A 14647-nucleotide genomic window follows, 5' to 3' on the forward strand; every position below is an offset into this window, starting at 1 on the left:
AAACCGAATTCTAAATTATAGAACTAAATTGAGAATACATTTTCACTTCCAGACCGGAGCGGCCTGTCCGACTGGTTAACCCACAACTCGGACATTTCTCTGTTAACCCATTACCCTGTGACCCGGTGAACTAGTAAACTAAAATCAGAAAAATCCAGAAATTTTTTGCCATTAATCTGTGACCCGGTGAACCGGCCAAGTTACATTTCACAAAAAATACTTGATTTTAGAAGTGAAGTATAAAGTTTTTATTATTTTTGAAATTATAATTTTCTATTCCTTATTAAATGGCACACCAACACAATTAAAATTATGCCGTGAATCAAAATTTGGTTTTAAATTTGTTATCACTTTATTATTATTGTTAATTTTTATATTTTAAAAAGTTTATATAATTATTTTTATTTATAGATTTATAAAACTGTATAATCTATATATACACATTTATAAATTAAGGCGTTGAAGAAAACACATTTATAAATTTTAATGAATTGATCCGTGGTCGAACCCGGTTAACCGGTTTGCAATCCGTGTTGGTTTAAAAACATTGATTGAGATATAGGTCGGTCTAGATAATTGAAATATACCCAATAGGTCGGTCTAGATAATTGAAATATACCCTCAATAGGTCGGTTAAGATAATTGCTCCCCAAGATATCTATAATATATTTACCATAGGTTAAAGCTCAAAATCGATTAAACCTAAAAATAAGCCATCCGCCGCTTGGTTCCGTGGAGCAAAAGTTGAGAAATTTTAGTGATGACAAGTAATAACAGTGGTCGAGAAGAAAGAGGGAATAGCATGAACGATGTGAACGAGTTTTGGGCTCGAGTTAGGGAAGCTGGAGGGTTCGACATCGAACACTTGATAGACACGAAACCAGAGTCTTGTTTGGTCGGCTTTCGAGAGTTTGATAAAAAATATGATTGCAACCCCCATATTGTCCTTTTCGCTAAGATGGGGATACATAAGTACAACATGATACAAGGGACGAACTTGCAGCTCAGTAGCGTAGAGAAATACAATTATCGACCTAGCAGAGTATATACATCATACTATATAACCTTGGTTGCAAAGCATCCAGATGCATCATGGGACTCTCGTCTGACTTTTCAGACTAGGGTCGTTGACGAAGGCTTTGACATCAAGAAACTGTATTGTGGTATTGCTGCTCCTAAACCCGCAACACAAGGTATGTAAACTAGATCATCTTAATTAGTTATGTACTAGCTCATCTTTATGATTTGTGTATTGTGACTACTAGGTAATCTCCTGCAAGGACAAAATTTGGAACCTGAAGCGGTAGATGAGTTTTACAAAGGTAGATTGCCCGAGTGGCCGGTGTCGGAGAAAGTTTTCAATGAGAAGAAACGATTTTACTTGGTAAAGAAAGCAGAGCTGCGGGAACATGACTGGATTCGTCTATACATGGAACTCGCATTCCTCCTATCGCGTTCGAGGCGGCCTAAGAATCCCAAGTTGTCGAAACTGGTGATTGTGATGGTAGCAGTAGAGACCAAGGAGGATAATGTGGAGCCTTCGAGTGAGAGACTCAAGGCTAATAATGCAAATTTCTACATTAAGTACAAATACCATTCAAGTAAGGCTTGGCCTCCTAAGGTTCGTTCAGCTGACCGCATTGCAATAGTAAGAAGAATCTTTGATAAGAATACAGGACACCTCACTCTCCAGTTTGATTGTCAGTATGCAAACACGGTTCTGCAAAAGGGCTCAGGCACTAGGGATCCATAGGTGTGGCCTTTTGGCTCCAGTCTTGTCCTCTTCTATTTAATCGAGTCCTTTAACATGTAATGGTTATAATGGTTTATTTCGGTTTAAGTTAAGGAAAAATTTTGATAATATTTTTGGGTAATTTTCGAAACTTCAATTTTACTCACATGGATCATTGGATAATATGAGAATGGAGATAAGGCCCAGTGGGCCGACTGGAAATATCTGGATCCGTTCAATTATTCTTATCCAAATACCAGATTACCTAAACTCAAATCCTATGATCCAAACCGATCTAAAACACCCCAAAATTCTTTATTTAATCCGGTTCCGCTTTGTTTAAACCAACCTACCCACCCTTCTTCATCTAGCCTTGCTGAACCGGACTAGGTTTTCTCAAGCCACTCCTCTTTCAACATCGGCTTTTTCACCGGATCTCTCTCGCCGGATCTCTCCCCGGAATAGGTTTGTTTAAATTCCTTCTCAAGCTCCCTCTCTGTATCTCTCTCTCTCCGTCTCTTTAAGTCTTTGTATATTACAAATGATAAAGGAAATAGTCATCGCAGAACAGAGTTTTGATTCATCCGTCTCTGAGTATTGTTTCGATTCTATGAACTTTGCAATAAGAAGCTGGATTGGTTCTTGGGTTTACTCCAAAAATGGTTACTTTGAAGTACAAAGCTGTAGATATTATTGAATTGAGGATTGATAGGTTTAAGAAACTTGTAGTGAAGCTACTATGATTCCTGTAATGGTTGATTTTGTTTATGTGTAGGATTAGGATATACAACTTCTTTAGTGAAACAATGACAACTATTCATGGCACTGATGTGAGTATCTTCCCCCTTCTAAACTCATGTGTTTACTTGAAATGCATTTCTGTGGCTTTGATTTTGGTTCTCTTATGTTTGTATCAACTAAAGAATCTTGTGTGGAGCGATGAGCAAACCCGTTTCTATCTCCAACTAAGAGTCGATGAGAAGCTTAAAGGAAATATTAAAAAACAGAATGTGAGTGAAGCTGGGAGACAATCAATCATAGATAAGTTTTATGAGGTGTATGGGGAAAGACATCCTTGGAAAAAGTTTGGGATCAAGTTTACTACTTGCAAGAAGCAGTACGAGTCTGTCAGGAAGCTTATTGACGATAGAACGGGACTTGGTTATCATTCAAATGGGAGTATAAACATGTCTGAGGACTGGTGGAATGAGCGGTGTAAGGTAGGATTCTTTTTGTGGGTTTTCAAAAACTTGTCTTTAATTAAGAACTTCTTCTATGGTTTTCTGAGTTTTGTTTTGTTTGTTCTTGTTTTGCTTTTAGGAATGGTCTGGAGCAAGGAAATTGAAAGATAAACCAGTGCCAAATGTGGATTTGATGGAGAAAGTCTTTGGTACAGTTGATATCAGTGGAGCTGAGGGTTTGATAGCTCAACAAGGTGAAGAGCATTTAGACTCAATGCATTTGTATCAAGATGATGATGTTGATGGTGATCCTGATGATGACGATGTTGAATCAAGGCAAATCTCTCCTACTGAGAGCAATATTGGTAATGGACCTACATCTTCAAGTAAATCAAGGGCTGGTAGAAAAAGATCAAGGTCTGTACAATCAGGAGAAGTTGTAGTAGCAGAAGCTTTTAGGGATAGTGCTCGGTCACGGGATAAGATTCTTTCCTACAAAAACAAACTAATAGAGAACCACCCTGAGTTTAGTTGTAGTCAGCTTCGAGCTATGCAGGCTTTGCACTCATTGCCTGCTATAAGAATGTGGTCTCCTTTATATAAAGCATCAATTCAACATCTCAAGCAAGATCTTGCCAATCGTGAGACGTTTTTATGTTATGAAGATGATGAGAACAAAATTCTCTACTTGGAGTTTGAAACTGGTGAAAGCAGAGATGCATGACTTGACAAGTGTTGCGTCTTTCAATGTCTATGAGTGGTACACTCTTCTGTACACTGGCTTCAAAAAATCGAATAGTAAATCACAACGATGGTAATTTCTACTATGCGAGATAGAACACTAGTAAATATTCATAATCTTAGCATTAGTTTAAAATATGATAGAATCAATATTTGAATTGTTCCAAGTCTTTGTTGCATAATGGATTTGTTATATATAAGAAAACATCTCGTTTGACAACAAAAACAAATATTTAAAGAAACATGAAAGCTGTCATAAGAGGTTTCTGGATTTATAGAAAACTCTCTAATTTGTTTATGTCACTTTTCTGTTACAAAGTTTCTTCAAAATTTGATTGCAGAAAAGAAATTTCATACGGACCAACAAAGATGGTTCTGTTTCAAATTAGCACCACAACGATGGTTCGTCACCAGCATTATATTATTGGGAGCCCTTGAGTTTGGAATTTTATACCGACCCTGATCAAACTTTTTGTAAAAAAAACAATTCTCATTTTTATATCGTCTTTTCATTGAAAAAACTATATAATATATTGTAACATATAATGAAACCGACCCAAATTTACAAAACCGAACTGAAAAATTCGATATCATACTTCCATTTCTCGAACTTTTTTTTCTTTTTAATAATCAAAGAGATTGTGGGCCAAAGCCCATACATCCCTCAGCTCCGAAACTAAAACATGTTTTATGGTTTCGTCCCAAGCGCTACTCGAACCTCTAAGCTTCTGTCAGAGATCTTTACCATTTCTCGATTTTTAGAAATTCGATCTAACGAAACCGAGCAAATCAAATGTTTTATATATCTTATGTATATATTCAAAAACAAAAATGGATTAACAAAACCCACTACACTGTTATACTGTTTGTTTGTTTGTTAAAGACTTTACTATATGTTCCGGTCAATACATTGATCTCACACGATGTATATAGATAGGGATCAATGGACTATTGTTGAATACTGGATGTTCATGTTTTTGGATATATTAACACTTTATTCGTTTAACCAGTCCAAATCTGATGCACTAGTACGAGTTTTCTTAATAAAGAATTAGAGTTGAATCAAAGTATAACTCCTAGTCTCCTAGAAAAAGGAATATTCTATAGTTACATTCATTAATAAATGATTACACAAATCAATAAGAATCAAATTGACAGAAACATACAAAAGGAATAAAAACAAACCCTATGCAATCGTCAACGCGCGATGAGCCAGCTACTGAGTCATGACCAATTACAAAACGCGTTTTATCAGTTTTGATTTATCTAATCACCTCAACACTGTAGCCGATTTCGATGACTTTAATGTCACACTTTGACATCTCAACATCTCTATAAGTTGCTCACGTTCTCGTATCACTTCCCATGCACCTTCTAAACACAAACGATCTTATCTACTACTATCTCAAAACATACTTCAAATCTTGTATTAAAAAGGAATAAGAAATGGGTTCGGTACGATCATTTTGTACGTTCTTAGTGATCTTCCTTAGTTGTCTTGTCGCGGTTCATGGCCAAGGTACGAGGATCGGGTTCTACTCGACCACGTGCCCAAATGTCGAGACGATTGTTCGGAACACCGTGACATCTCACTTTGGTTCAGATCCAAGAATTGCACCAGGGTTATTGAGAATGCATTTCCATGATTGTTTCGTCCAAGGTTGTGATGGTTCGGTGCTTTTGTCCGGACCTAACTCTGAAAGAACCGCTGGTGCAAACACTAACCTCCGTGGTTTTGAGGTCATTGACGATGCCAAGACGCAGCTTGAGGCGGCATGTCCTGGTGTTGTCTCTTGTGCTGATATCTTAACGTTAGCGGCTCGTGACTCCGTTACTCTCGTAAGTAAATAAACTAATACAAATATCATAACAAAACTTTTCTATATAGTCCAAAAAAAAGAAAGTTTTTTAAAATAAAATTTTCTATGCAACGACACTAAGTACTTTTTATGGTTACCTCTATATTGTAATTTGTATTGGTAAATATGTAAACGTGTGTGTGGCTTTGCATGGGTGCATGTAGACGCAAGGACAAAGCTGGCAAGTACCAACAGGACGTAGAGATGGACGAGTTTCCTTGGCATCGAACGCTAACAATCTTCCTTCTCCAAGTGACTCCGTAGCCAATCAACAAAGGAAATTTTCCGCTTTTCGCCTCACTACTCGCGATCTAGTCGCTCTTGTTGGTAAGTAACTTTTCAAAATCTAAAATTATAGGAAACCGATTGGTAACGACAGTTACTAGTGACTGTAGAGATTTTGACTGTAAAAATTTTAACAGTTAAAACTTTTGTTCAATCCATGTATCTCTTATTCGATTTGTTTATATATTTTGTTTTCGGTTTTAAGAAAATAGTTACTATAAGCTACAAATGATAAAATATGTCTCCCTTTAACATGGGTTACGTTTGGCTGTATATATATTTATAAATTTTTCAATTATATAGTTGTAATTAAACTGAATATGGATATATGTGATTTTTCTAGGAGGACACACGATAGGAACAGCTGCATGTGGGTTCTTCACGAACAGAATATTCAACACGACCGGGAACACAGCAGATCCAACCATGGACCAAACATTCGTACCAACACTTCAAAGACTTTGTCCCCAAAGCGGAGACGGATCAGCACGTGTGGATCTTGACAATGGAAGTGGAAACACATTTGACGTATCCTTCTATAACAATCTTAGCCGTGGTAGAGGGATTCTTCAATCCGATAACGTTCTTTGGACTAACCCGACCACAAGATCCATAGTGCAAGAGTTCATGGCTTCGAGCAGTAACTTCAATGTTCAGTTCGCGAGGTCAATGGTTAAGATGAGTAATATTGGTGTCAAGACAGGGAGAAATGGAGAAATCCGTAGGGTTTGCTCTGCTGTTAATTAATCGGTGATTACTGGTGATTAAGTTATTATGTCTTAACTTATTCAAATGTTTGATGGAAAACCCAAAAGTGGGTTACTCATTTGTATTCCATTTCTTTCTATTTGATTTGGTGAAATGAATAAAGTTTAATTTTGTTACAAGAAAGATCAAATGTAGTTGGTGTTTAATTTATCGCCAATCTTCCCTAGGAGTAATAATAATCACATTAATCCAATTGATTCAACAAATGTTCATTATGATTCTAAATGTTCATTATGATTCTAATTCATGCAAGAAACATTATGATATTACTCGAAATTGTAAATCATAACAACAAACAAATAGATAGAAAAAGAAACAGAGAAGCAAACGGTTACATGGTGACACAATAGCACTTCAAGGTTTTATTCTGAACCAGTACAAAACTCAAAGACTCTGTAGTAATAGTATAGAGATTCAAACAAACATAACACCAACGTCGGGAGAAATTATGTAGGAAAGATATGTGACTTAGCTCTTTATTTAGTAGATATTTGAAGCTAAGCAAACACACTTTCTCATTACACTCTCTAGCAGATAGAGGTTTTTAGTCATCGTCTTCATCACGACGTCTCTGGTGGTGATGCTTGTGACGGTGCTGCTTCTTCTCCTCATCATCATCAGAGTCATTGCCACCCTGCAAATTGTGTGCAAAGATGATTAGAGTTAAGCAAATACTGCATCCTTCGTAATGTTCTAACATACAATGGTACTGCTGTGAGCAACCATAAGAAAGGATAAGAGATGTTCTGTATTTAAGACCTTCACATATCCAACATGCTTTCCAAATTCAATACCAACAAAAGTCAAATGGAGTCCTAAAACTAGCTTTTGTATCAAGCAAATCAATTTCAGAATGTGAAACAGAGAGATGATTGTTGACATGTATCCAAAAACAGAGGCTATAAACAGGGTTCTTTATAATGAGTGTTCATAGATGGCTAGATGCCTAGATCATGAATGGAACCACCTCTAGAGATGTAAACTTTACTTTCATATGGAGTCATGGAGATCACTCTACTACACTATGATCAACAAAGGAGTAAACTTGAGCAAACCATAACTTATTTCCACACAATCTAGAGTCACACTATGCACAATTCCACTAAACGAGATGATAATTGATTCAACTTACATATTTCTTGCGACCATAGCTCCCTTCCTCATCATCACCAGAACCAGAACGGTTCCTGCGCTGTTCATTATCATCATCATCATCATTGCGACGACCATAGCTAGGCTTCCTGTAACTCCCCTCTTCTTGTTCCTCAGACCTTCCATAGCTAGGCTTCCTGTAACTCCCTTCCTCCTGATCCTCTGATCTTCCATAGCTAGGCTTAATGTAACTCTCCACCTGTTCCTCAGACCCTCCATAACTTGGTTTCCTGTAACTCCCTTCCTCCTGATCCTCAGATCTTCCATAGCTAGGCTTCCTGTAACTCCCTTCCTCTTGATCCTCAGATCTTCCATAGCTAGGCTTCCTGTAACCTTCCTCTTGATCCTCAGATCTTCCATAACTAGGCTTTATGTAACTTTCAACCTGTTCCTCAGATCTTCCATAGCTAGGCTTCCTGTAACTTCCTTCCTCTTGTTCCTCGGACCTTCCATAGCTAGGTTTCCTGTAACCTTCCTCTTGTTCCTCGGACCTTCCATAGCTAGGCTTTTTGTAACCTTCCTCTTGCTCCTCAGACCTACCATAGCTAGGCTTACGCTCATACTCAGACTCCGATCTGCCACCATATCCAGATCCAAGCCCCGATTCAGGTCTCCTACCATACTCAACCTCAGTTCTTCCACCACCAGATCCATACTCCGATTCAGTCTCCGTCCTACCACCATAACCAGATCCATAACTCTGCTCAGGTCTCCGACCATACTCCGTCTCAGTTTCACCACCATATCCAGATTCAGGCCTCCTACCATACTCACTCTCCGTCTGACCACCATAACCAGATCCAGATCCATAACCAGGATTCGGCCTCTCACCTTGAACATGACCGCCACCACCTGAATCGGGTCGAAATGCGGGTCGTGGCTTGGGTCGAGAATAGCTACTGTACTCTGTATTGAGAGCTTCGTCTCCGTAAGCAGAAGGCTCATGGATCTGAGTGAATTCAGGTCTCTCGTATTCGAAATCGTCATCGACACCAGACGAGAGAGGGTAACAAGTCTCATCAGAAGGTGGGATCGGACGGCCGTAAATCACCGTGATGTCGTAACCGCCACTGTACGGCGTTGGATCAAACTCGTCGAAATCGTCGACGTCGTTCTCATCTCTGGTATAGTACGGCATCGTTTCAGAAGCTTCTCTCTGTGTTTTCTCTTTTTTTCCTTGGATCTGATAAAAAAATGATGAAATGAGAATTTATATATATACGTGGAGGAAGATGAAAGGTTCGCAAAACGCTGCGTTTTAAAATTAATAATTGTGGATTCTCTTTTTAGTTATTAACGTGGGTCACAGTTTCATGCTGTTTACATGGAGACCACTACGATTCGGGTAAGCTATGCCACGTGTCTCTGTCTTAATTGGTAGAAAAGCAATTTGATTGTACCGGTTGCCGACTAATTGAACCGGGAACTTCGAACTAAACCAGTTAGGAGTATGGTTTTTCTTTTAACACTGAATCACTAAACTTTATTAAGAAAAGAAGTTAATTAAGCCTTACAAAGCAAGAAAAGAATCAATAAAACACCACTCAAAGTCACACTCATTGCTCTTGGACAATCCTCTCTTGCAACCACGCCGGCCCACCTAAGGCGAGGTACGATGTAAGTCGACCATCCTTAGTTACACTCTTCGCAATGTCTCTGGCCACCAAATTTGCCGTAACAGCAGACAGCTTAAAGGAGATCTCACCCATAGTACGACGCACGTCAAATATTTTGTCCACAAGTGAATGATATTTGGGCCATGCTCTCGGCGACTCAAGAACTGCAACTCCTGCCGAGCAATCTGTCCATATTTCACAGGAAAGAACATGAAGATCCTTTAGACTTTGTAAACACCATAAAATGCAACTAAGCTCCGCTGTAATCCTGTTGGAACGGGGAAGAAAGGCGTCTCGAGCATGAAACAAAACATCACCAAAATGATTTCGAATTATCCAAGCTCCTCCACAGAAGGCATGATCATTCACCCATGAGCAATGAACGTTACACTTTAATATCCCAGATGCAGGTTTAAGCCATCTATGTGACATCGGAAGACTACGGGAAATTCCAGACCCAAGGTCAGCACGGATAAGATGTTGTTGTAAGAACCATTCCTCAGACGGAGTATGGTTTATAAAGAAATTAACGGACTATATTACAAATACGGATTTAATTTAATTTATGAATCAAAATTTTAATTGAATTTAGTGTGTCTTGATTTTGTTGGTTTATGGTTTGGCAAAGAAAAAAAAATTGTCCTAGGTTTTTTTTTTTTTTCAATGTTGATTTTAAATTTAGGGCTTGTTTTGTAGATTTTAATTTCCATTACAGGTTTTTAACTTCAAAGGCTAACTATTTTCTTTAACCTTTACTTTTTTTTTAAAACTCTTTAGAGCTATTTTATAACTCATAAAAAAACAAATCTCTTACAATAAATAAATAAATAATTAATGTCCATCTTATTATATAAACTTTGGTTTTCAAAGTCAGCCATTAACAAGATCGTGACACGTGTCAATTATAAACGATAAGATGTTGACACGTGGCATAACTAATTTTGTTAATATTTGGATAAAATAGAAATATTATTAACCCTATCGAAGAAGGAAATATATAAAATAAATATTATAAAGAATTATATAGTAAAAATTATTAATAAAATTAAACAAATAATCTAATTTCAGTTATGTCAATTTGGTTTATTAATAAGATAGGAATTTATAATTTATAATTAACAAGAATATATGGCGGTTTTTGTTTACAGAAGAGGATTAAGGTTTAAACTTTAATTTTACAATTAAATTAGGTTATTTGTTGGTTTGGGTATACAAATGATAAATAAGAATTATGTTTTATCTTTATAAATTAAAATTATGGTTTAAGTTTAACAATTAAACGAGATTATATGTCAAAACTTGGTTTTTAAATTTATAAACTCACGTGATCATGATAAGTGTCAAGTAAAAACATAAGATGTCGCAATATGTTATATCTAATTTTGTTAATATTAAGATACAAATAGAATTTTTAAATAACATTAAAAATATATATATAAAAAATTAAAGAGAATTTTTGAGAAATACCCCTTTTGGTGTACCCTTTTTCAAAAATACCTCCTTTATCTATTCATGTTCAAAAATATCCATGTTTAAATATGAAAAATTATAAAGTTTTATATGGTTTCTAGGGTACTTCTATATAATAACTACTACTTGGAAATTTGATACAAATATTTTATAATGTTTTAAAAGGTTTTAAATCGTTTTTACAAGTTTTATAAGGTTTTTAAGTGGTTTTTAAAAGGGTTTATAAGGTTTTTAAAAGGTATTTATAAGTTATTTTACGCTATTTATGAAAGATATATAAAAATTTAAACATATATAAAGGTAATTTGTGTGTATATTTATAAGTTTTCACACATATTTGGATAAATTTCAACATTTAAAGTGGTTTTTTTATAAAGTTTGAAATAGGGGTATTTTTAAAAAGTGGTATGGAAAAAGGGTATTTTTGATAATTAAAAAGTAAAAAAATTGATATTTATAAAACAAAAATGTGTAAGCTTATATATTTAGACACAAATTATCTTTCTATGTGTGTAAATTTAAATACCATATAAATACCTTTTAAAAACGTTTTAAAATTATTTTAAAAACATAAAAAAAAACTTTTTAAACCTTATAAAAACCTTATAAAAGTCTTATAAATGCCGTTTAGAACCTTTTTAAAACTTTAAAAATATTTGTATTGAGTCTCCCAATAGTAATGATGATCTAGATGTACCTTATAAACTATATAAAAGTTTACAATTTTTCATATTTGAAAAGGGATATTTTTAAAATAGATAGAAAATTGGTGTATTTTTAAAAAGGGGTACACCAAAAGGGGAAAACGGGAAAAATCAACCCAAACTATTCCCCGAAGGTATTTTCATACCCAAACTCGCGTACTCGGAATTTTACAACCCAAACCAGCTTTTAATTCAAATAACCAACTTGAACTATATCAAATTTTGTCAATTTCAACCTCGACGTTAACAATATCCTTGCTCATCTTGAAGATTTGGACAATCAAGCTTAAGCTTAAGCTTAAGTTCTCTTGGTTTTTACAGAAGCTTAAGCTTGATTGTCCAAATCTTCAAGATGGACAGGGATACAGTTAACGTCGAGGTTGAAATCGACAAAATTTGATGTGGTTCAGGTTGGTTATTTGAATTGAAAGCTGGTTTGAGTTGTAAAATTCAGAGTACGTGAGTTTGGGTATGAAAATACCTTCGGGAAATAGTTTGGATTGATTTTCCCCGTTTTCCCTACGCCAAAAGGGGTATTTTTCAAAAATTCTCTTTCAACTATTAACCTAATTTTTGGTTTTGCCAGTTTTAGGTTATACAATTATAAGGGTTACATGTTGAGTTTATAAATCTGCATTATAGTTTAGAATTTATAATTAAACGAGATTATTTATCGGTTTGGGTTTATTAAAGAGGAGTGATTTAGGTTTTACAATTAAACAATGTTATGTATCTGTTTGGGTTCATAAAGGAGAATTAGGATTTACAGTTTACAAATAAATTAGATTTTGAGTTTAACTAAACAAATAATTTTATTCATGATTTTTATTTTATAATATGTTATATTTGTTTAATTTTTAATTTATGTATGAATGTATTATGCCATTGAGCAATTTCATTGTCTAAAACATAAGGGTGAATAAAAGAATTTCAAAAATAATATTTTTAGCTTAAATTAAAGATAACAAAGTTCAATATAAATCGTAATATAGTAATTTTAAATATTTATAAAGAAAATATGTAGTTTTTTATAATTCGTATTTGAAAGATTTTTTAATGTTTTCCTCAAAGATGCTATAATTTATTTTAGAATCTTTATGTTTATTTGCGTTGTTTATATGAATTTATTTACAAATGATTATATTTGTATTTAACATCATATTTTAGATTGATGTTAATTTGAAAGAACTTTACCATTATATTAAATAATAATTAATTAATTTTCATAGTCTGAGAATGATTTTTTACAATTTTAAAGTTAAGAAATAAAAAATTTTACAAAATGGTATAATCATGTTTTAGAGGATAATTGCTAAATTAAGATTTTATAAAATATTTTAGCAATATTATGAGTAATGGTGAATAGCTCCAAAATATAACCTCTATAAATTAATACTTGATAAATTAATATTCTCTATAAATTCATAAATTTCTCTGGTCCCAACTCGGACCAGTGTAATTTTAACACATTTTGATAAAATAATAAGATAATAATTTTTTTGAAAATGCTTTGTAAATATATAGTCCCATCAATATTATAAATTAATAATTAGGTAAAAATTTCAAAATATATGTATATATAGACATTTTAGTTTTTGTTAGATTTTATTTTTAAATTTTTTTGGAAAAACTTTCCAAATTATAAAAATCTCTCTATAAATTAATAATAATTAATTTATCGATAAATTAAACGTCTATTTTTAATAGATTTTCATGGTCCCAATATTATTAATTTATAGAGGTTTTACTGTAGCTCCCAAATGTTTTGGTGATTGTCAATTTGACATTACTAGATTTTTATAATTAACGTATAATAAGGAATTTTAAGATATATATATATATATATATATATATATATATACACGTTTATTTGATACTTCAAACCAAATAAATCTCTTACCAAATGAAATTAATATATCTTATTTTTTTTAAAAAAAAATTGGAAATTATTTTTTATAAGTTATAATAAATTTTAGGGGGAATTTCAAAAATACCTCTTTTCATATACCTCTTTTTAAAAATATCCCCTTTTCAAACTTTATCGAAAAACCCACTAAAAATGTTGAAATATATCCAAATATGTGTGTAAGCTTATAAATATATACACAAATTATTTTTATATGTGTATAAAACTTTATATACCTTTCATAAATACCGTAAAAAGAAATTATAAAAACCTTATAAAAACCTTATAAAAACCGTATAAACCCTTTTAAAAACCTTTTAAAAACCTTATAAAACTTATAAAAACGATTTAAAACTATTTAAAACATTTTAAAATATTTGTATCGAATCTCCCAGTAGTAGATATTATATAGAAGTACCTTATAAACTATATAAAACTTTATAATTTTTTATATTTAAAAAGGGGTATTTTTAAAAATGGATAGATAAAGAAAGTATTTTTAACAAGGGGTACACCAAAAGGGGTATTTCTCAAAAATTCTCTAAATTTTAATTTTAATTTAATTTTAAATATAGATAACCCGTCAATCGGACGGGTACTAAACTAGTATATATATATATGGGTTGCCACATTATTACAACCTGTACTTATTCTATTCTCAGTATTTCAACATGTACTTTTGATCTCTTCATAAAACAACACAAACTTGATTTATTCTGCATAAATCAACTTATACTTTTAAAACCATCTAAAACAGTACCTCTCCAATTGAGATAGATAATCACGATTACTAAACCCGATTAAACCATTAATCACGATTACTCATTGCGTTTCACCCTAATCCAAGTCTCAACAACACCATATAACCACGTAGCTTTGGGAGAAACATCTACGGTTCCTCATAATTGGGGAAAATAAATTTTGGGATCTATCGTAAGGATTTAGGAAGTTACGAGATGCATATTAGTCCTTTGCTATGCGAAAGTGTTACAGATTTCAATCCGAAAAGCAACGCAAGTGATGAAGCTGCTTATGGTTCTGAGAAAGTCACGAATGGAGAAGACAATGAAAATTCTTGTGATGAGGCTGGTGATGGTCGTGATGAGGCTGGTGATGACGATAGAGATGTTGAAGTCGAGAATTCGACAAGCCAAATCAAGACAAAACGAAAGAGACATGAGACTGAAGATGAAGAAGACAAAAGGGAGAGTAAGACGACACGGAATAAAGATG

General features: G+C 33.8%; 5 protein-coding genes across 5 annotated transcripts; 3 read left to right on the forward strand and 2 right to left on the reverse strand.

The window, feature by feature from the left end:
* Window positions 1–760: 760 nt before the first annotated feature.
* On the forward strand, window positions 761–1753 carry LOC17879773 (uncharacterized protein At4g17700). Its single transcript, XM_006282422.2, has 2 exons — window positions 761–1193; window positions 1266–1753. The coding sequence occupies exons 1-2, from the start codon at window positions 761–763 to the stop codon at window positions 1751–1753; spliced, it is 921 nt and encodes a 306-aa protein (XP_006282484.2).
* Window positions 1754–2207: 454 nt separating this feature from the next.
* Window positions 2208–3833, forward strand: LOC17879600. Its single transcript, XM_023778943.1, has 3 exons — window positions 2208–2562; window positions 2656–2952; window positions 3053–3833. The coding sequence occupies exons 1-3, from the start codon at window positions 2500–2502 to the stop codon at window positions 3635–3637; spliced, it is 945 nt and encodes a 314-aa protein (XP_023634711.1). The 5' UTR covers window positions 2208–2499; the 3' UTR covers window positions 3638–3833.
* Window positions 3834–5049: 1216 nt separating this feature from the next.
* On the forward strand, window positions 5050–6689 carry LOC17879884 (peroxidase 62). Its single transcript, XM_006286090.2, has 3 exons — window positions 5050–5493; window positions 5678–5840; window positions 6142–6689. Exons 1-3 carry the CDS (start codon window positions 5101–5103, stop codon window positions 6543–6545), a joined length of 960 nt encoding a protein of 319 aa, XP_006286152.1. The 5' UTR covers window positions 5050–5100; the 3' UTR covers window positions 6546–6689.
* Window positions 6690–6809: 120 nt separating this feature from the next.
* On the reverse strand, window positions 6810–8900 carry LOC17877733 (uncharacterized protein At5g39570). Its single transcript, XM_006283763.2, has 2 exons — window positions 7699–8900; window positions 6810–7200 (listed from the first exon to the last, which is right to left on the reverse strand). Exons 1-2 carry the CDS (start codon window positions 8854–8856, stop codon window positions 7111–7113), a joined length of 1248 nt encoding a protein of 415 aa, XP_006283825.1. The 5' UTR covers window positions 8857–8900; the 3' UTR covers window positions 6810–7110.
* A 374-nt stretch (window positions 8901–9274) lies between these two features.
* On the reverse strand, window positions 9275–9766 carry LOC17878401 (putative protein phosphatase 2C-like protein 45). Its single transcript, XM_006285089.2, has one exon. It carries the CDS (start codon window positions 9764–9766, stop codon window positions 9275–9277), a length of 492 nt encoding a protein of 163 aa, XP_006285151.2.
* Between the last annotated feature and the right edge of the window lie 4881 nt (window positions 9767–14647).

Source organism: Capsella rubella, unplaced genomic scaffold (assembly GCF_000375325.1).
Source record: "Capsella rubella cultivar Monte Gargano unplaced genomic scaffold, Caprub1_0 scaffold_7, whole genome shotgun sequence".
NCBI lineage: Eukaryota > Viridiplantae > Streptophyta > Magnoliopsida > Brassicales > Brassicaceae > Capsella > Capsella rubella.